At 33.7% G+C, this 21,633-nt stretch overlaps 3 protein-coding genes, 1 long non-coding RNA gene and 1 other non-coding gene across 10 annotated transcripts; 1 reads left to right on the top strand and 4 right to left on the bottom strand.

Moving 5' to 3' along the window:
• Positions 1–240: 240 nt before the first annotated feature.
• LOC101218433 (3-ketoacyl-CoA synthase 6) lies at positions 241–2,164 on the bottom strand. The gene has a single exon (XM_004135042.3). The coding sequence runs from the start codon at positions 2,082–2,084 to the stop codon at positions 594–596; it is 1,491 nt and encodes a 496-aa protein (XP_004135090.1). The 5' UTR covers positions 2,085–2,164; the 3' UTR covers positions 241–593.
• Positions 2,165–8,849: 6,685 nt separating this feature from the next.
• LOC101212926 lies at positions 8,850–17,881 on the bottom strand. 2 transcript variants are annotated; one of them, XM_011657473.2, is made up of 15 exons: positions 17,594–17,881; positions 16,577–16,684; positions 16,353–16,487; positions 15,014–15,371; positions 14,711–14,793; positions 14,339–14,477; positions 13,956–14,228; positions 13,311–13,838; positions 12,196–13,082; positions 12,017–12,102; positions 11,715–11,933; positions 10,941–11,069; positions 9,985–10,344; positions 9,574–9,689; positions 8,850–9,225 (listed from the first exon to the last, which is right to left on the bottom strand). In XM_011657473.2, exons 1-15 carry the CDS (start codon positions 17,699–17,701, stop codon positions 9,116–9,118), a joined length of 3,639 nt encoding a protein of 1,212 aa, XP_011655775.1. In that variant the 5' UTR covers positions 17,702–17,881; the 3' UTR covers positions 8,850–9,115. The 2 variants fall into 2 exon arrangements, with proteins under 2 accessions (XP_011655775.1, XP_031742017.1); XM_031886157.1 differs by having other exon boundaries at positions 13,311–13,649.
• A 68-nt stretch (positions 17,882–17,949) lies between these two features.
• On the bottom strand, positions 17,950–18,021 carry TRNAD-GUC. Its single transcript has one exon. It is a non-coding gene; the product is annotated as a tRNA-Asp (tRNA).
• Positions 18,022–18,806: 785 nt separating this feature from the next.
• On the bottom strand, positions 18,807–20,669 carry LOC116403652. The gene is made up of 2 exons (XR_004216399.1): positions 20,401–20,669; positions 18,807–19,375 (listed from the first exon to the last, which is right to left on the bottom strand). It is a non-coding gene; the product is annotated as an uncharacterized LOC116403652 (long non-coding RNA).
• Positions 19,185–21,437, top strand: LOC101219779 (tetraketide alpha-pyrone reductase 2). 5 transcript variants are annotated; one of them, XM_031884960.1, is made up of 6 exons: positions 19,185–19,315; positions 19,758–19,927; positions 20,312–20,500; positions 20,624–20,786; positions 20,900–21,089; positions 21,195–21,437. In XM_031884960.1, exons 1-6 carry the CDS (start codon positions 19,210–19,212, stop codon positions 21,334–21,336), a joined length of 960 nt encoding a protein of 319 aa, XP_031740820.1. In that variant the 5' UTR covers positions 19,185–19,209; the 3' UTR covers positions 21,337–21,437. The 5 variants fall into 5 exon arrangements, with proteins under 5 accessions (XP_031740820.1, XP_004135096.1, XP_031740819.1 ...); XM_004135048.3 differs by having other exon boundaries at positions 19,755–19,927; XM_031884959.1 differs by having other exon boundaries at positions 20,312–20,786.
• Positions 21,438–21,633: the final 196 nt, after the last annotated feature.

Below are 21,633 nucleotides of genomic sequence, written 5' to 3'. Positions count from 1 at the left end.
ATTTATTTTTTGAAAAAAGTATTTTTGTGTATTTAACCTCAATTGTCTAATCATAGTTGGTTGAAAATTCTTCAATTTCTTAATTTTGTTTTCTATTTTAGTTGTTATGTGGTTGGAGTGGACGGCAAAATAATAAGTGATGTATTTAAGGATTACTCCCCAATATTCGTGGAGACCAAACATAAGAACATGAGTTTCCAAATTTAACAAAAAGAAAGAAAAAATTCAAAATTCAAATGATGAAGATAAAATAAACCAAGAACCAACAAGTTTTATACCCTTTTTTTTCCTTCTAAACTACAAATGGGATCATACCTTAAATTGATGAATACAAACACAATATTAATTCCATCTATGCAAATCCATTTAGGATTAAGAAGAAGAAGAAAAAAAACAAGTGGAAATATATGGTGTCACAGCCCGTAGACAAATGAGAGAGTTTCCATATAGATAAATACATCACAAAGGAAGCAAATTTTGGCAGATGATTATGCTAAAACCCCAAACTCCATATTTTTCTTCTGTTTTTATTGATTTTTTTTTTTTGGGTGTTAATTATTTCAAATTTTTGTTTTTAAATTTGTGGAATTTTCTTAGAGTTTGACTACTTCAGGAATGTGAACCGGATACCTGTCGATGCAGTCAGCCCATGGTCCATCGATCGGAGTTTTGATTGTTTTGTTGCATTTCCAAACAGCACTGTTGCATTTAAACCCACTCCCGAATGCAATTTGCCAAATCCGATCTCCTTTCTTCATTCTTCCTTTAGCTTCAATGTAACCTAATTCGTACCAAAGTGAAGACGACGATGTATTTCCCCACCGGTGAAGTGTCATTCTTGAAGCTTCCACGTGCTCCGTCGACAGTTGTAGGTTCTTCTGAAGTTCATCGATCACCGCCCGTCCACCGGCGTGGATACAGAAATGCTCAAACGCTTGTTTGAAATCCGGGATGTACGGCTTCCATTTGGGGTTGAAGATTTTCCGGCCGATTAGAGTTAAAAGGAAAAGCAGCTGCTCCGATGCTGGAAGAACGAGTGGTCCGATGGTTGTAATGTTGGATTTCAAAGCTTCTCCGGCTATAGCCATGAGATCTTTAGAAAGCGAAATCCCGACTTTACCCTCTTTGTCTTGTTCCTCGAATACGCAACGGTACGCTTTGTCGTCGGCTCCTTTGTGAGTTCGTACGACGTGAACCAATCTGTATTTGGCTCGACGACGCTCAGACCGGCGGTTCGAGAGAAGAATCGCGGCACCGCCCATACGGAAAAGGCAGTTAGGGAGAAGCATGGCTCTCTCGTTTCCTTGGTAATAATTAGGTGTAATAATTTCAGTACTAACCACCACAGCGTTTGAGTTAGGATGTACTTGAAGCAAATCACGAGCTAAATCAATGGAGATCAGCCCTGCACTGCAACCCATCCCCGACAAATTAAAGCTCTTGATATTACTACGAAGCTTGTATTTATTAATCACCATAGCCGAGAGAGACGGAGTAGGCGAAAACAAACTGCAATTCACGATCAAAATATCTATATCTTTAGGCTTCAGCCCTGTTTTCTGAAACAAAGCATCCATAGCAGAGAAAATGACAAGCTCTGCTTCACCCCTAGCAGCTTCCATAGTTGGTTTAGGAGGGATGTAATGAATAGCAGGAGGCAAACAAGTCTCCTCTCCAAGACCAGAACGCTCAAGAATCCTCATCTGAAACTCAACGCTCTTGGGGTTATCTTTAAGAATCAAACGAGAGTGTTCCATGAAAGTAGAGAAGGGAACTCTGCAAGTAACCGGGGGTTTGAAGCAGGCGTAATCAACGAGGAAAATGGTTCTGGGTTTGGACATGAAGTAGACAGTGGCAACGAAGATGATGAAAAAAGAAGAACAGAGGATTTGGATGAGATCAAAATGGAGAGATTTCCAGAGATTGAGAATTTCATCAGGACCCATACGAAGAACCTGGATGAAAATGGCGAGCATGACAGGGATGAGAGTGAGAGTTAAAATGTGGTTGACGAGATACTGGTAGCCAAGTTTGACATACTTGAGCTTAACGGAGGTAGAGAAATCCGGCAAGATTGGAGGCATATTGAGAGAATTAATTAGAAGAAGAAGAAGAAAAAAAAAAGAGAAAGGTTAATGAGAGAGATGTAAGAATGAATGGGAAGGAAATGAAGAGATATAAAGAGAAGGGAGGCAGGCAGGGCAATGAAGGAGGCAGATGAGGCGATTAAATGAACCACTTCACGTCACTCAACGCCCACTTAACTTTTCTATTAATTCAATCCCTTTTTCATTTTTCATAATATCTTTATATTTTAATTCAAATCATCTCATACCACTACCTCCCATCTCTTTAATCTCATATCTTATATCATTTCCATCCTATTCAATTTCCATACACAACTTTCTACTTCCTATAATTTTCATCTAAAGTTTCATCAAATTAATATCTTTGTGTTTTAGTCATCCTCTTCAATTTTCATCCACAATTTAATATCCTTACTCTTTTCATGAAGTAAATTAAATTTTCAATTATTTAATTAATATTCATTACTCATGCTATCCATACACATTTTCACTACTATTGAGACTTCAACCATTTTTTCTTCATCAATCTTTAAACCATTTCAAATTAGTTTTTTTTACTGTTCATAATATTATAAAATTGTCCAAATATAGCAAACAAAATCAACCATAAATATCAATACTTTTGGATTAAGATTAATAATTAAAATAAATACAAAGTTATTAAAGGAAGTATAAACGTTCCTTTTTTTATTATTATTATTAATTTGTTATTTTCATAATTTTTTTGTGAAAGTATCCAACAATATCAACATTTTAGAGGATATTTCCATTCACAAATTTTTTTCAATAATATTCATGATTTTACCTTCTTTTTTTTTCCTTTTAAACTACTTTGTTGCACTATTGAAAGTCTTTCATCTACTAATTAATTTATTGCGGCGTTTTCGTAATTCATGTAGTGTCCTCCTCCACCTTTTTTGTTGCCTTTTCCTTCCATTATTAATTACATAAAAAATAATTACAATAACTAAGCACTTTTTTAGTTATACAATCTTCCTAAAATAATAATTAAATTTTATTCTTACTAAATTATATCTCAATCTTTTGAGTTATATTTACAATACTTAAATCACCTTCATTTGCACTACTGTGTTTTCTTAATTCGTTACTTCATTAATACTATAAAAAAAATGGAGGAAAAAAGAACGAACTCTTCACTCTTCACTCTTTCGTATAGATAATATGTTTGAATCTTCACAATCAATCATGTATTCAATTAATTACAAAACAAACATGATAATAAAACAGAAATGGTCTATGGCCTTGACTTAACTATAGCACTTCATGGTTTGCTAATATATATATATTAATCAACCCTTAAAGAGTTCACTTCCTAAAAAAAAAACCATTGGAAAGTTGGAAGATTAGATTATCTACTTTTAGAATAATATTAGTTGTCTTACCCATAAGACTATGCTAAATTGGCTATTATATTTGGCTTATACATCAAGAATGAGTGACACATACATTGATGTTCAAATATACTAAAGTTTGTCTATTTTAGGTTCGACCGTTAGATGTTAGAGGTCTGAATCACTTACTTAAAAACAATATTTATACTAATTAGTTGACTTACTGTATTATATTGGAAAACATTCACGCAAATATATAAATATGTTTGGTTTAAAAAATTAAATTTGTTAACATATATAAGAATTATTACGATCTCTTCTAATTAATAAAGAGAAATGTTATTGTACTTGATGAATTAAAGCATTCACAATGTTTTCAAGTAAATAGGCAGAAAATATTGATTATTATATAATTACTCAATAGTATGGATTATTTTAAATTTTGATTGAAATAATACTTTGGCTATTAATTTTATTTTATAAGATTGTAATGCAAAAAAATGGGATATTAAACAAATGTTTGTTATTTGTCCTTTTCATAATAAATTTTGCAATAGTCAATTGAAAATACTTTGACTACTAACCAATAACCAATATTCATTCAACTTGTTAATAAATATGCCCTTAACCTTCAATTTTCTCAATCCATCTCCCATACCCATAGTTAAGGCATATAGTTAAAATGTAACTAAAAAAACTATTTTCATATATTTAGTTATCTTATAGAAAATCTTAATTATTACTAAATTTGAACATAGTAAAGTGGGCATATAATTAAAACATCAATTATAGTAAGTTAATATATTAATCAATTTTTGAATCTTCACCCATTTCCAAATGCTTATAAATTTAGTCGAGAAATCACATACTTTATCGGTTGGAACATGTTCATGCGTTGATATGATCAAATATGATTTATTAATAGTATATGTATAAACCGACAAGTATAGGAATTAAATAAGAGCCATGTGACATGAATGTATCCACAAGCACACATAAGGTGTCTTAAAACCACATTGTACACCATTGTTTGACCTATATATATGTGTGGGTCAAAACTTTATAAATATGTATAATATTTTCTAATTTATGAGAGAAATTATTGCAAGGAACACCGAATGATTTATGTCTTTAAAATTTTTCATTATTTAGGAAATAATTGGTGACCATAGTTTGAATCATAATATTTGGGGCAGAAGAAAAACATTATTTGCTTTTAAAGAGAACACGAAATATTATGGAAGTTAAGATTTTTGTTTGCATATTTGTTGTTTCCATTCTTCAACTATACGCAATTCCACGGCACGAAAGCATTTAGGGTTTTGGCAAACCTAATTCTCCTAATATGAATATAAACTGTCTTATAACATATGAGAAAGTTGTGTATGTATGTATAGTTATTCCTGTTATTGATTATAAATAGATATATATATATATATATATGCATAGTTATATATTAACAACAAACTAAAAACGAAAGAAGAATAATGACGAGAAGTGTTGCAATTACTTTCATAACGGATGAAAATGTGGAGTATAGAGTAAAGTTTCAAGTAGTATTTAAACCTTAATTAAATGGGTTATTATGGTTTATGAGTTATCATAGTTTAGGTAAATTATAATGGTTTGTTTTTAGGATTCAAACTATATTTTTGTTTGGATATGAAAAAAAGATGAAAGAGAGAAAATTAGTAGAAAAAATAGAAAATGTTAAAACACCAACATTTTAGTTGAAGTTTATGGGATTAGGGTATAATAATCTAGTCTTTGGCAGCTTTAAGTTGGGACTCAAATACCCCTTTAATCCGTCCTACCAAACGAAGATGTTTGTTTTATTCGATATAGATTTTAGGATTTGAATATCATATAAATCAATCGTATAGTATATTTTGCCCATAATTTCAATAGTATAGTTGATTTAACTAATGTGCTAAAAAATTCCAAGATAGATTATAACTAACATTTGAAAGTTTTGCATTTAAGTAATATGGACACTGTGAGCTTTCTTTGAATTTGAAAACATCTATTTTTTCTAATTAATGTAATATGGTGTTCACACTAAAATAATAATAGTATTTTTCTTTGTCCAAAAATCCCAAGTAAATGTCGAAAAAGCTTTTTTGATGAAGAAAAATGTGTGTTTTCAACCTCAGTGTATGGATAACGTCAAGAGAATATTTGTCAAACGCTATAACAAGTAGTGTCGACATGTAAGATATCTCTTGACACCTTGTATATAATATCATAAAATCGTACTTGTCAAATGATATATTTATGGTGTCGATAGTAAACATATATGTTGACAATGTTTCTACTAGTTAGTCAGCAAATCTCTTCCACCTGAGGAGACCTTCTAGCATTCCAAACGCTACTACTTGAGGAGAGACTTTCAACGCTTCTAATAGCATCTCGACAACTTTTGTTAGTCAACACATTTCTATTCTATTTGAGGAAACTTTCAGTACTCCTAACATCATGAGAACGTACCTAGTTGACTACGACTTTCATGTGATGGCTTGTGCTCCCTCATTACCAAAATCTAATGGCTTGTGTATTGAAAACCCCCAAAGCACTTAATAAATACAAATATTAATTAGATTAAATATATCAACTCAATAATTAAAGTGATCAATCAAAATTAAACTAATGAAAGACCAAAGTGATAAAAGCATACAAACTTCCACTTGAGCAACATTCAAAACCAACCAATAAACTTATCGAACAAAAAAACTCCACATCAATTCATCTAAACTTAGCACTCATAAATACAATGAATACTCAAAACTAAAATGAATGTGAAGCTTATTGTAACAAAACAATGGAGAACATATGAGAGTACTATCAAAAGCTCAAAATCTCACCATAAAATTGTTGAATTTGAAAAGAGGTTATCTTAAATCAAACAGAAGTTTTTTAAACCAAAATTAGTAATACTCTCATTCATTATAAAAAATATGAAATAGAAAAAAAAAATTGTTGGAAAGAGCTAAAAATATATCTTAATCATAAGCAAAAACTTTTTGAAGATAGCTTTGAATTTGGAAGCAGTTGACTTTTGTGGGTGTGTGTATATATCATCACATTATTGAAGATATATACAACCAAAACAACAGCCAAACATTAAATGTGCAACAAAAGACAAGAGGAAAAATCAAATAAATCACAAATTCTCACATAAATCATAAATTGTTAGATGAAAACAACAATTTTTTTTTTATATATAGAAGTCATTGAATTAAATAAGTTATTTTCTAATATTCAAAGTTTATAAAAAAAATTAGAGTGTTAATAAACACTTAAAATAATTTATGAAATGTATTTTAAAAATAGTCAAACCAAACAAACTTCTAACTTAAAATGGAAAAATTGGGATATTTAAGAAAATAAGAATTAAGAGTTAGATAAATTTGTTTAAGAAAAAAACAACACTTATAATAAACTTCATTCCCATTTACAATCACCTTCTAGTCTCTTATTTGCTTTTATGAAAACCTTTAATATGTTTCTTAAAATTAAATTTTATTGAAATTTATTCAATAATAACAATAATTTTCATGTTTTCTAAATTTATAAAAAAATAATAATAATAATGATGGTGATGGTAATAATAATAATAATAAAAATAAAAATAAAAAGTTAAACAATAAATTGAACCTATGAAAACTACGATGAGTAGATCAAGAAATAAAAATATAGTCATTAAATTGAAATCTACATATTTAGATATTGAATTTCATAAGGATGGGTGTTGCAATAATTTAGGTTATAGAGAAGAAAAGACAGTAATAAAATTAATTTGCATTTGTAAATTCTGAAAGAGTATTTAAAACTGTCGACAAAAGAGGACACGTGTTTGAACGACGTGTCGTACAGCAAGACAATGGGAAAAAAGAGAAAGGAAGAGAGTTTGTTCGTTGCTTTGGTTTGGTTTGAGGATATTAAATATAAGTAGGATGGAGGAGAGACGTGGCCGACAATGATTGGTCCAAATAGGCAAACGCAATAAATAAAAAGATTGATAATTTGGAGGAGTTGGACCAACCAGCGCCCAACTGGCAACTACCAACCCGATCCGAAAAGCCCACTCGGCTCATCTCAAAGCGTTTTTCCCTATTTAATGTTTTTTTTATTATTGTGATTATTGCACCAAACCCAATCAATTTTCTCCACTCACTACCCCTTTTTTTTATCCATTCATTTCTTTTACTAAACTTATGTCAAACTAAATAAATATTTCATATTATTTTATTTTTTCAGTATGTTCGTTTCTTTTTCAACTTTGATTCTATTTAGAGGGTAGAGGAGTTGAGAAGTTGAGGAGTTGAGGAGTTGAGGATGTGAGAAGTTGAGAGTGTATAATAAGCCGAAGAAAGCCTAGGAGTGCGTGTGTTGGCCAAAAGAAGAAAGTTAAGTCTCGATTTTCGTAGTTGATTTATATCCTTTTTCACGGAAGGGGTAACTGGGCTACCCTCAACCTAAGTACACTGTCATCTCTATATTTTCCCTTTTTTTTAAGGGTAAGCAACTGTTTAGTGCTAAGTATTGGAGTCTCTGTTACTTGACAGTATGCTAATTCTACTGGAAAATGCTACAAATGCTTTTGCAACTCTTATTCTTTTAAACATTGGACAAATTCATATTACACACCAAATATAATAATGAATTTATTACCCACCAAAAAAGTAATAATAAATTTGTTTATGCAATGACACCATAATAAATTTGTTTATAGGATAGAAGAATATGATCGACAGAAAAAAAATTAATAATAATACGGACACTTCATCCTCAATGTATAAGTAAGAAAGTGAAAGAATGTAAAAGTTTAAGAGTATGATTCAAAACTCAAGTTACCTTCTATGAAACCACGCTAATCCATTAATAGGGATGATTGACTTAGATTGTTTTGTCTAGTTTCAAAGTCACTTTAGGATAATCACACAACCTATCGAGTCGAGAGGCATGCTTGTTTTGCATTTGGCTAGGGTCGGTCGCCAAGCATCCTTTTTTGGAACCATTTTGGTCCCAAAGGTGATGCTTTGGACCACAAACATGCACAAGACATCCCATTAGTTATATTGGTTGATAATAAACACGTTCATATAGCCTAACACAAACTCTTTCCTAGGCTCATAAGCCTAAGGTGCTATCTATACCTTGTTATTTCTTTTCTTATTTTATGTTGTTTACTTTTTTAACAGAAATTACTTATAATATTTGCTCAAAAATTACTTGTAACAATTGTAAATTGCTAGCCTTATTTTGATCAACATTAGTATTCTAATTTCTGGCCCTACCCAATAGAAATTAGACAACCTGTGAGATTCAAATTTAGGATGAATTTAAACTTTAAAAGTTAGAAAATTAGAAACAAGATTTATTAACAATTAGTGAATTCAATCAGCATGAATTGACTAAAGATTCATATCGATTATGCCCCATCTAGAAAGGTTAATTTGTCGATACAGAAGTTACACTAATTTTGTTTTCTTTATTTCATACATGAATGATTATGTACACTTATCGTCGGCTCACACGTAGCTATGTCACAACAAATCCAACATTTGTCATATATCAACATCATGACAGGTACCAACTCAAAACTAAGACATTTTTTTTTATGATAATGTTTTGCAATTTACAAGTAATTTTCTTGAGTGGTAGGCCATTTATGGTTTACCTTTTCGTATCTGATGAAAGTAGATATACCAGAAGCCTATTTTCAGCCGCTACAGCCACTACACCTGTCTCTTTATTGTCAGTTGCAATACAAACAACATTTGCACCTGTATTGAACAAAAATATATATGAGAAATAATAATAGTAGTAGCACTGGAAACGAAACTTCTTTTGAAAGATACAATGGGAAATGGCACTATTATGATGATAAACAGATTTCATATTCCACCTCCTAACTCTTAAAGCTTGTCTTTGATTTGTTATCGTGTTTAAACTTCACAACTGTCAAGAGAAGTATGATGAGTGTTGACTCTTTGTTTTTTTGTTTCTTCTCTCGATGAGTTGTGAGAATTATGGAAATATTTTCAGTATATTACTTGGAGAGATGAACTCTTTTCACAAAGAATAGTGCACACTAAGGAAAGCTTCGGTCACCAATGCTATAATGTGAGTACCTTCGAAACGAAGAAGAGTGGCCAGTTTATTTCCTGTAGACAATTCCCAGACGTAAACTAGGCCATCCTGCGTCCCAATGATACCTCGGCCAGCTGATGCTCCAATGGCAGAAGCTCTATAAAGTGAAAAAGATAAACACTAAAACATATAACCGTGCTAGAAACAAAATTAATGAATATGATGAATTCTCAGTTAGGCTGAAATGAAAAAGCTGCATTCTCTTTTGTTACATATTACAATTAAGTTGCATTCTCTTAACAAACTACTAACTAATTAGTATCCAAGTATCTACTTTTAGTCTTACTTAGAAAGTTAAAGAAGCGTTTAGAAACTGCAGAACAAATTAATTATCTTCTGGAATTGTAAATCTAAAATGTTATTGTAAGTTTGAACTTATTATAGCACACTACCTTAAATCCAGCTCCGCACCAAATGTCACCGTACTGTTAGCAAGTAACATTAGTTTCCAAAATTCTGCATGATTAATCTGACCATCCATCGATAGATATTCATCTGAAACATGATAATCTGACATGGTTGAGGCAAAAAGCCATATCGCAGTGTCGTTCGGTTGAAATGACGAATGTTCCTCGGTGTTCCTTGAGCTTATACTCGTTGCACACAACAGCTCTTTAACATAGTCACTTGAATTACACTTCCTGGCAAGGTTTTCCATTCTTTTCCAACTAAACAAACTAATTGGAAAGAATTTATTAACTGAGGCACTCGGCATATAGAAACGAGACATCAGAGCACGTTTTCGGATATCCCTAAAACAAATGAAGGTACCTTTTAGATCTAGCAAACATCCAAAACAACCGCAATATCAATTTGACTTAACCATCATATAAAGTAGTCAACCTATTCAAATCCCTATCTTAGGCCTGTTTGATTACCAGTACAGAGAAATGGTTGTATTTGATGACTGAGATAGTTTTAACAAAATGATAACACGAAATCAACAAAATTTTGTTCCTAACTGATTTCCTATATACTTTTCACTGTAGATAATACAGTTTGTAATGCCAATAAGGCACTGATCATGACCATAACTAAGTTTTGTAGGCTTAACTTTCAGTTTGAATTTTCAATTCTATCCGAAGACAGCATAAACTCCCACGTGGCTAAGTGTCAACATCACTGAACAAGACTTATGTTTAAAAACAAATTTTCCTTCACAGTTCACAACATATACGCAAAAACACCTACAGCAAACCTTTGACACACTAGATTAGTTCATCTTCAGTTTAACTAGAAGAGAACGCAAGCCAGGCTTACTAAAGAAATGAGACCAGTACTATAACAAAAATGAAATGATAACGATAATTGTTCTTTATGAGAAACTTCTAACTGTCCATGGACCTACCATAAACTGAATTCACCACAACCGTTGTGCCCTACAACCAAATTGGAAAACTCTGGGATCCCTTTAAGTTCCACCAAATTAGGAGATATGTGGTTTACGGATGGTATGATATGACTTTCCATCTGTTTGCTGCAAAAGCAGATATTAGGCTCGAATCAGCTTTTCTCTATACATGGTTTAAGTGAAATCATTAATCTGAGCAAATGGAACTAGTTAGTATAGTGCGTCATGAACAATTGCAGAGCTACCAATTGAAGAATAATAAAGCCAGAGCCAATTATTTAACATTGTACATTAAATTTTGTTTATACTGCCAATCTAATGACAGACAAAGGGACAACCTCAACCCAAAGTCTTCCCTTAAGTAATAGCCACAAATCATTAGAGAAAATAGAGCTCAAAAACCGTGGAAGCTTACTAATGCAGTATTTAAACGTGTTGTCATTTAGATTGCAGCTGGAATTTTAACGTGTTACTAATGCAGTATTCAAACGAGCATATATTTAAATATTCCATTGAACCAGTACACCACCAACGCTCTGCAATCTCAAAGTACTGCAGCAATAACAATATGTATACAAAATGAGGGGGTTCATCTTTACTGAATAACTTGAATCTTAAGTTTTCCAAATCAATCATTTGAGTGATTATGATGCATATTGATCTTGTATCTAAATTGAAGGGAAGAATTAATTGCACATTCATTTATTATCAGACATCAATTTTATATGTGGAAACAAAAATTAAAAAATGGTTAGTTCCGATGGAACACACCCCCAAGTTGGGTCCATGACCCAAAGATGCAGACGTCCACCTCTTCCAACAGCAACAAGCTGGTCAGGTTCACAGACCAATATACAATGCAGAATGTCGGTACTTCTCAAGCTTGTGATGGTTGATACGTAGCCGTGTTTAACTTGCACAATCTTTACCACATTCTCTTCAAACTCACCAGATGTACATGTAGAGCATGGACAATTTATACTCCCTGTCCTGGGAATATCTTTTCAGTATTAGTTTTCATAATATTGTTGTTAAAATAATACGTACTTAAACTTCATGAAAATGCTCACAACCTGCAAAAAGGTGTTCTAATGCCACCAATTAAAACAAGATAGTTGCCACCTGGAGTCAATTGGAAACCTGTTCGCTCTACTGCAATCTTGGTAACATAAACTAAAGAATTAAATCCTCCGTGTCAAGGAAAGTCCAACACCGTAAATTAACTGAAGGAAGTTATAAAGATAAGACTCACTTCTTTACCCAAATAATCTTCTAGAGTTGGCATCAGTACTGTCGTGTGGCCAACCAAGGATGGGTATCCTACCTTTGGTTCTTTCACTTCCACCGTGTAAGTAATGACTGTTCTGTTCTTTTCCACCAAAAGACCACACAAAACGCATATGTGGATTACATTCTCAATGTTGCTAAGGAAAACCGATAATACAGGCAAAGGGTGCAAATAAGATCCCACTATTTTTGACATTCCTTCTGCCTCACGATAGAGCTCCACATTGCAAGAAGGATAAGAATTCTTACTGTCGTCTCTGAGGGTTGCCCCCATCTCTTGAGATAACTCATATTTATTTATACTCAAAACATTATTATGCTGAATCATTCCCTCGTCAATACAACCTTCCAAATCTTCCTTCAAAACAGGTTTTTCTAGAAGTCCTGAATCATGACTCTTGTTGGCTCTAATTGATGCTTCATCTACGTCAAATGTAGGACTGTGATGGCATCTTTTTTCTAATCCTGCTTCAGCTTTCATAGTAGTTTTATAACTGCAATCAATTGGAGATTGTTCTCGAAGTGGATGTTCAGAACGTAATTCTTCTGTTTGTTGATTTTCAGGTATAGAGAAAAGATTGATATCATAAGAATGTGGAGATTTCAGGGAAGACGTTTCAGCACCAAAATATTTTCCCAAGCAACTAGTATCATAACCTTCATTGGATTGCCGTTTGTATTCTTTACCCAAATGAGACACATTTTGAGCTTTTCTCCTACGGTACACAATGTTTGGAGTTTGAGAAGATGGCAAAGTATCCATTCCCGCAGCCTCTTGTCCTACAGTATCTTCCTTATTTAATGCCTCTGAACATGTGGAGGTTTTTACACTTGAATCATTTGCATTTTTAGCTGAAAAAAGATGGCATAGCATCAATTAATAGATTTTCATAGTTAATAAATTGGTTGTAAAGGAATTTGCACTTCGATATCAAATTTAATTAACATGAAGTAGTAAGTCACAGAAATGCCCTTAAAGTACAGATGTAGTTTATAGCAATGGTGTTTTCGTTAGTGAATGATTGGTACTAACTAAATTGCTAAGGTGAAGAAGGATGTATGCATGATAACAAATCTCACCGTGCAAGAGTTGAGAAGAGGATCCACTTGAACAAGGTTGCTCATCAACATGGCTTTCTACATGGACTTTAGGAGTTTTCTTTTCAAGATATAATGGGCATCCATCAGTCTTTTTGTTATTATGCATGGTTTCATCAGAAAGCACTCTACCAGAAGAGGTGCTGGGAGGACATTCGGAAACATACAAATTATCGTCCTGACATGTTCCACGCAAATTTCCGCCACTTTCACTGTCAGAGGACTTCTTGTTTCCAGTGGCTTCATGATCATTTACCAACTCATCATTCATGCGTTCACAAGAATCAATAGGTTGCATATCTTCCTTACCTTGACCATTGTCTGCAATAGAAGAGAAGTTGCAATTAATGTTTGCATGGTCATCATGATGCTCACCCTCATGATTATCAAGACCGTGTTTGGAGAACTTAAGACTTGGGACAGCAAATTCGTAACTCCCACATTGTATGTGCATGTATTCCTGTTTTTCTCCATCTATCTCTATAGGCAATACATTTTTTGTATTTCCATCTGCGGATGAACCAAAATATATTTAAGTAAAGTTAAAAAGCTTGCACATGCACACATAACTAACATGTCATTGAAGTCGAGGTTAGTTACAGTAGGCGCAGGTTATTTATAAATTACCACAAATAAACCTTTCCATATTAGAAGTGGCCATCTCTTTCCTGCCAGAATTTTCCTTAAGCAGAGGAATTGCTTGTGGAAGCAAAAAAGTCATCATCGACTTCACCATGTCTTGACCTACTGAATCAAAATCATTTTTGTTGGAGCCTAAGTTTGTGTCCAATGAGAAAATCTCTTCTGAATGGGAGTCCATCACCAACTCTTCAGGTATGATGAATTCATGCTGATTGAGAATTTTCTTTTCCGTGCTTACAGGAGCAGACTCAACAGTAACTGCATCCAATAATAAAATTTTGAAATAAAAAAGACAATATATAAACAGGCCTATGTTTTGTCAAATAAATAAAATAAAATTGATAGGTCAAGAAGACCTTGCTTTATACCTGAAGTATGTGAAGCGTGATGATTACTGTCTTCAGTATCTGGACAATACAACATTTGAATAGAACCATCTGCACTGTTACCATCTGTTTCCATTTCTAGACTAATACCTTCCAATTTTTCCATTGATAACCTATCATGCTGTATGAAGTTAAGAGCGTTTCGAACAATCACAATTTCTAAATCTGACAAAAGGAATATAAAACTCATTTCTCAAAATGATCTCTGCTTCTGTGGTCTATATATCTATTAAAATGTGAATAAGAGCCTAAATGTAAACGGTGGTTTATAAATAAATAAAATAATAATAATTAAATTAAATTAAAAAAGCAAACGAGGAAGTTCACAAGTGAACAAAAAGAATATAATCTCACATGTTTTTCGTCAATGGACACATTGTGAGCTGCTTGAGTGGACTCAGATACAGCAACCTTCTCTTGTACGCACATAGCTTTCTCTGAGGCATGAACAAAGATGTTAAAATTACCACGGAAATCCAAATTTGGCTGGCAACTTACAGATTCTTTATCCTTTCTTTCAGACATTACATGTACTGCTGCCAAAAACGTTGCTGAACTGTTTTTTTCTTTTTGACATAGTAAAAGAACAATCTTTTTTTTTTAATGAGAAACAAACAGTAAAGGAACAATCTTTAATTGGTTTCTTTACATACTTACCACAAAAACCTTGATTCACTTCATTGGCAAAGGCTGAGCTTAAATGCTTTGTGGTCGTGGATCTAATTCTCAAACCATGATTACGTACTTTTTTTAGATTAGTACCATTAAGTGACTTTTCCATTTCAGTTCCATGACAACTCCTTCTCTTTCTTGCAGTCTTCGGTTTTTCATGGCAAGCAACTAGTGCAACATTTTCACATTCATGAATAGTATGATGCTCAACTGCAGTCTGTGCAGATCCGGAAGCCTTATTGCATATGTTTGAAGGAAGCACGCCTAGTTCTGCTGTTCCACTGACATTTGCCACTAGCTCCCGGAGTAACCTCTGAATAAATGGATTTTTGAACCCAAAAAACTACAAAGGACGAAAAGAAATACAATTATGTTACCTGATGTTCTGATATTTCTGTGATTTTGTTTTTTTTTTTTATAAGAAACAAATTCCATTGATGTGTGAATGTACAAGAAGAGGCCGAAGCCTATGCCAGAGGAGTTACAAAAGAAACCTCCAATTGATCAAGAGAGAAGAAAGATTGTAAGAACGAAAGAAAGAAGTATATTTGCATCATGTCATACAATATTCTGTGATTAAAATACTACATATGATTGGGTGTTTGCATGCCTGCACGCATGTAAGAGTAATATTATGTTAACACCAGAAGATTAACCAATTATCTCGCAGAAGTTACCTTGAAGTAAAATAGTTAATTGGCCCCATTCTTGAGAAAAAATAAAAAGGAGCAAGTTCATCTTTTTTATATCTCCAGCCAGCTTACTTTGAGACAATGTCTCCCATTTTACCATTAGATCAACCCATGATAATTAAAAAAAAAAAAAAAAAAAGCAAGTCACTTGCACCTGAGATTTGCGATAATTATGTTTTCCAGATAAACAGCATTTAGCTATATTATTTCAAATATGTACTACATAGACTACAGAAGCTAGAAAGTTAATCATGGCGCTTAAGATTGAAAGAAATCAATTTCTCTTGTGCAGATACAAGAGCATTTTGCCGATGAAAGTGACGTTGCTCAGTGGTGATATATTCAAACTGAGAAGATGAACTCCGCAGTTTTACCATCCAATTACTTGTCACTAGAACATTTACGCAAAGCTGAGTTTGGTATCAAGAATGAAAAGAGTTACCATGGTTGAATAATGTCAAGAAAGTGGGAATAAAATAAAGTATCGATCAGAGAAGTGCTAGAAATTAAGAAATGTTACAGCAAGATAGTGCTCATTTAATAGTGGTCGACTCCACCGGTTAAAGGGTTCCGTAGAAAAATTCAAAGCTAAGAAAGCAAACATACGGCAGATTGAAAGAGAAAAGTTCTACCTCCGCGCCATCAACCTTGCATGAAGACCTTTTCCCGTGCCAAATTTTAGTGTGGAGGCAGCCTTTCCTCTGAAACATCTCCCAAGCAATATCAGGGGTTTGACCAGAAAATGAAGTTCCATCCATGGACAAAATCTGCAAGGGCCGATGTAACCTTTTATTAAATATTTTCCAATGACATGAGAGCAGAGATATTCAAAGGTTAATAGGGAGATCATACACACCATAAATAAAGGCCCCTTTGGACCCTCAAGAACTTCCATTTTGTATTTGATCCCATTATAAGCCCGAACAGCCTGATACCCAACCGGATAGGGATATCGATCTTTACCCTACACAATAATTCAATGATTACAGCGAGTCCCCGTTGAGATTCCTCATCCATAATCATCTAAATACATCTTCTCCGACTTTCTTGAAGCTGTAATAAGAGTCTCTTAAAAAGAAAAACAATGGGATAATCACCATTCTCAATTTACATCCTATTTACATCGCCGGGTTGAAATAGACACGCCTAAATAATCAATCAGTCCCACGCCAATTATCTTCCGTAAATAATTCATAAAATTCAGTAAAACTACCACATAAAACTCCAAATTCCATATTTCCAGATCTCTTTGACGACTGCTCTTGTCTAAAGAGCCCTTTTCAGGTATATTACATTTGTAATTACAACGATCACATGAAGTATAACAGAATGGTAATAGTTCAGCAAGCAGCTCAATTTGACAAATTCGCCAAGTGGACATAATTCCCCAGTCTAGATATCGAAACCCTTTATAACTAACTCTCCTGAGAGTTGCAATCCACCTCATGCAACTTAGATTTACTGGACATTTGTACTGAAGCCAATTTACTCCAAATTTGCACAACACAGAATGAGTTTATCAGTTGAGCTTCGTGAAGTAAACAACTCGATCAACTAATAGTTACTGAGTCTACAGAAAAAGCCTAGCTAGATAAGTTTGGGAATCAGTAAGTTGCAGTTTCAAGCTACCGAAACAGAAAAAACAATACAGAATTCCAAATGGAAGAAACGATGTTACAAGCACCGAATCGCATGTTTTTCACTTGAAGAGATAAACAAATTGTCAAATAAAACCTAGATAGGTGAAATCAAAACTGCAAGACAACCAACACGATAAATGAAATCAATTACAGCAGCAAATAAATCAAAAGATACAGAGAGAGAGAGAGAGAGAGAGAGATAAAAAAAAAAAAACAAAACAAAACAAACAGACCCTAGAGCTGCTCCAGTATTTCTTGTCCCATGATCCAGTGTACAAGGATCCGATGGAAATTATCTCAAGACTAGCATCCGCGTGTTCTTTGAGTTGAGCTCTCGTCATTGGAAGGAAAATGAAAGCACAGATAATCACAAGAGATTAAGAATGAATAGCAGAATCCGGTGAAGAGTGAGGTATGGAATAAGTGGATTATCTGAAAACCCTTGGTAGACAGAGAGAATACAGAACCAAGAGAGAGGGAGAAACCTCGCGCGGGAAAGAAATTTGTTAGAACGTTTTTATGGCGGGTTCGTATATTTCCCTCCGCCAGGGTAAGGGAGTTTAAATAGGGCCGTAAAAAAAAAAACAAACGCCGTTGCCGGGGATCGAACCCGGGTCACCCGCGTGACAGGCGGGAATACTTACCACTATACTACAACGACTTCATGTTAATGCTATCAATATTTTAAATAATCAATTCAATTTTCTAATATAATTAACCATGCTAGATTAGAGTTTTATGTCTAACGGATTGTAAGCAACTTGCTTAATACTATACTAACTACTAATATTGTTATTACTATTCATATACACCAACTACATATCTTTTTTTTATATATCGTATATAAAGAGGATAAGATTTATGGAAGTTTAAATTTAGTGATTATCGCTTATCAAACTTCTCCATGTGAGTGTATGCAAATATGCCCGACAAATGCTGGAAATATGGAAAATCCTAAGTGAGACCAACTTAACTTGTATATCAAATCATCATGGATTTATATACAATTAATTTAAACTCAATCAATCCCTATATGGATTGAAGATTTTGAGTGATGTATTTTATCGTGTTTTAAATATCAAATACAAAATCTCGTGTTTTAAATATCAAGTACAAAAACCATACAACATTAAGACATATCAAGTAAGTTATTTTTAAACTTTAAAATATATTTAATAAATTTATAAACTTTTAATTTATACATACGACAATAAGACATATCAAGTAAGCTTTTAAACTTTTAATTCTATATCTAACATGTTAAACTTTAAAATATGTCTAATGAATTTATAAATTTTTAATTTTGTGTATAAAAATGTTTATGACAGATTTGATAAACGAATTTAATACGTGTTGAATGGATCAATAATTAATTAAACCCATAATATGTAGAATTAGAAAAATAGAATTAACATAACAATTCGTTAGTTGGTCCAATCACATGTCTAACTCGAACGAAGTAAAGATCGGATGGCTTATTATAAAGAACAACACCAAATTTATAGTGCAGCTACAAGTACACTCCACGTGATAAGGGTTTCAGTATTGGGTTTATTATTGAATATTGTGCTTATTCTCTCCACATCACTTTAAAAAGCAAGCTGCAGAGGGAGGACGTCGAGCACACCCACCATACAAAAGGCAAAAAGACTATAAATCAAAGAAAGCACAGTTTATGTTTATTTTAAAAAACTTCAACCTTACAAAATGGATGAGTCATCTTCCACTCTTGTAAATGAGTTCAACAATATCGTAACTGCAGGTGTCCCACACATGAACAATGTCCTCAAGTACGACTGTATAAACTCTTTCTTTGCACACACCCATCGTCCACCCACACCCAGTCGATATGCCAGAGTACTGCGTAACTGGCGGCACTGGCTTCATAGCCTCTTACTTGGTCAAGACACTGCTCGAGAATGGCCATCACGTTCGCACCACCGTTAGAAACCCAGGTTGTGAACTATAACCTCATCCATTGCTTTGTATTTCTCCTCCCTTCCCCAGTTTGGAGTCTGCAGTCATCAAAATTACAATTTAGACATCATACAATTTCATTCCATCTCAATCCTCTGGTATCAAGTTGTGGGTGTTGTTTGATCTTAATGGTAGTCCTATATAAGTTTCCATAATTTTGAACATAGAGGTTTTTCCTAGATTACTAAGATAACAGCAGATTAATATAACGTTTCCAAAGAAAGAAAGAGGGGTATTTTACTATTGACAATTTGACACGATACAAGGAATAAAGCAAAAAATTAATGAAAAAAAGTAGGTAAAAGAAAGAACTTTTGATTTGAATTTTGAACTCAGCCAACTAACTGGTCTCCAGATTACGGTATACCTAACATTTCATACATATTCTCAACATTTATTTTTTATTTTTCTGGATAGGAGACTATGGACGTGTTGGGTTTCTGTGGGAGTTTAATGGAGCCAAGGAGAGGCTGAAGATAGTAAAGGCTGATTTGTTAGAAGAAGGTAGCTTTGATGAAGCCATTGAAGGGGTGGATGGGGTCTTCCACACTGCTTCACCTGTTCTTGTTCCCTACGATAACAACATCAAGGCAAGGCCCTGATTCTATGGTTAACTTAAAGGGGGTGTTTTTAGGCAAATGCTTTAAATTCATAGTTAGGATCAAGAATTCGGCGTTCCACGGTAAATCTATTGATTGGCAAAAGCAGCCCCCATCCTTAAAATATATAATAACTGAAACTCAGTCTAGTCCAAACAGTCTATACAATCTAAGAACCTGAACTCAGAGCTATACAAAACTCTGTCCTCAAACTCAAGAACAAGTACTATCTAAATATTTTTATTATCTACAACTGGGGCATGCACACTACCTTATCCTGAATATGGGATTACCTTATTTACTAAACTATTTAATTCTTATTAAATAAGCCATTTCCTTGCGAGTGTATGATTAACGTTTGGCAATATGACACAGACAACTCTGATTGATCCAAGTATAAATGGTACAGTGAATGTACTAAATTCCTGTTTAAAAGCAAACAGTGTAAAACGAGTAGTGCTCACCTCTTCCTGCTCTGCAATTAGATATCGTTATGATGTCCAACAACTTTGTCTTCTCAATGAATCGCATTGGACAGATCCCGACTATTGCAAGCGCTACAACGTAAGAACCAACCCCTCTTTCTCTGTTCTATTCCATGTGCAGAGGAAGATCAATTCAATTCAATCGATCAAAATCTTGAGGCTTTTTTTCTCTATTACTTTCTTCATTTGGGTATTTTGGCAGCTTTGGTATGCATTTGCAAAAACTCTAGCAGAAAAAGAGGCTTGGCGTATGGCAGGAGAGCATGGGATTGATCTAGTTGTGGTGAACCCATCTTTTGTTGTTGGCCCTTTGCTTACACCAAAGCCAACCAGTACACAGCATCTCGTACTCACCATTATGAAAGGTTTACAATAATCCTTCCATCATCTTCAAACAGTCCCTAAATTTCTTTCTCAGTTTTCTCTTTGATGGAAAAAACGAACAAACAAACATCAAACAGATGGGTTGTTCCATCAGGTGAAAGAGGAGAATATCCAAACTGCACGTTGGGGTTTGTGCACGTAGATGATGTGGTAGCAGCGCACATCTTGGCAATGGAAAATCCAAAAGCATCAGGCAGGATCATATGTTCAAGCACAGTGGCTCACTGGTCACAGATCATTGATACGCTAAGATCCAAATATCCATCCTACCCATTTGAAAGCAAGTAAGTTGAAAAATCTCAAGAAAATCCTCTTTGTTTCCCCTTAATCACTCCATCAAGCAGTTCATCATCACAAACATTCTTGTTCAAAATTACAAACACGAACAGGTGCAGCTTCCAGCAAGGAGAGTGCAACCCTCATAACATGGACACGAGCAAGATTTCTGAATTGGGATTCCCTGGTTTCAAGACAATGGAGCAAATGTTTGACGACTCCATCAAGAGTTTCCAAGACAAAGGATTTCTTTGAACTGGATAAAGCATTCAATAATTTCAATAGAAACAATCGAACGAGACTGTTACTTACAGTTTAATCAATACAGAATAATGTTCAATTATTAGATATCGTTATCGTTCTATTATTAACCAATTATTGTCACGTAGATAAAATTAGCATACACGTACTTCCTCACGTGGGTTGTTCTTACATAAGTATTATGCTTACGCTTTGTTTATGTTCCTAAATTCCAACAATTCAAATTACTTTAATTTTCAAACTTCAAGTTTTGATGAACTTTCATTCACCATTTTAAAGCCATTTTTAACT

Source organism: Cucumis sativus, chromosome 5 (genome assembly GCF_000004075.3).
Source record: "Cucumis sativus cultivar 9930 chromosome 5, Cucumber_9930_V3, whole genome shotgun sequence".
Lineage (NCBI taxonomy): Eukaryota > Viridiplantae > Streptophyta > Magnoliopsida > Cucurbitales > Cucurbitaceae > Cucumis > Cucumis sativus.
Note: the sequence above shows the minus strand (reverse complement) of the source record. Positions and strands in the feature narration are given on the sequence as shown.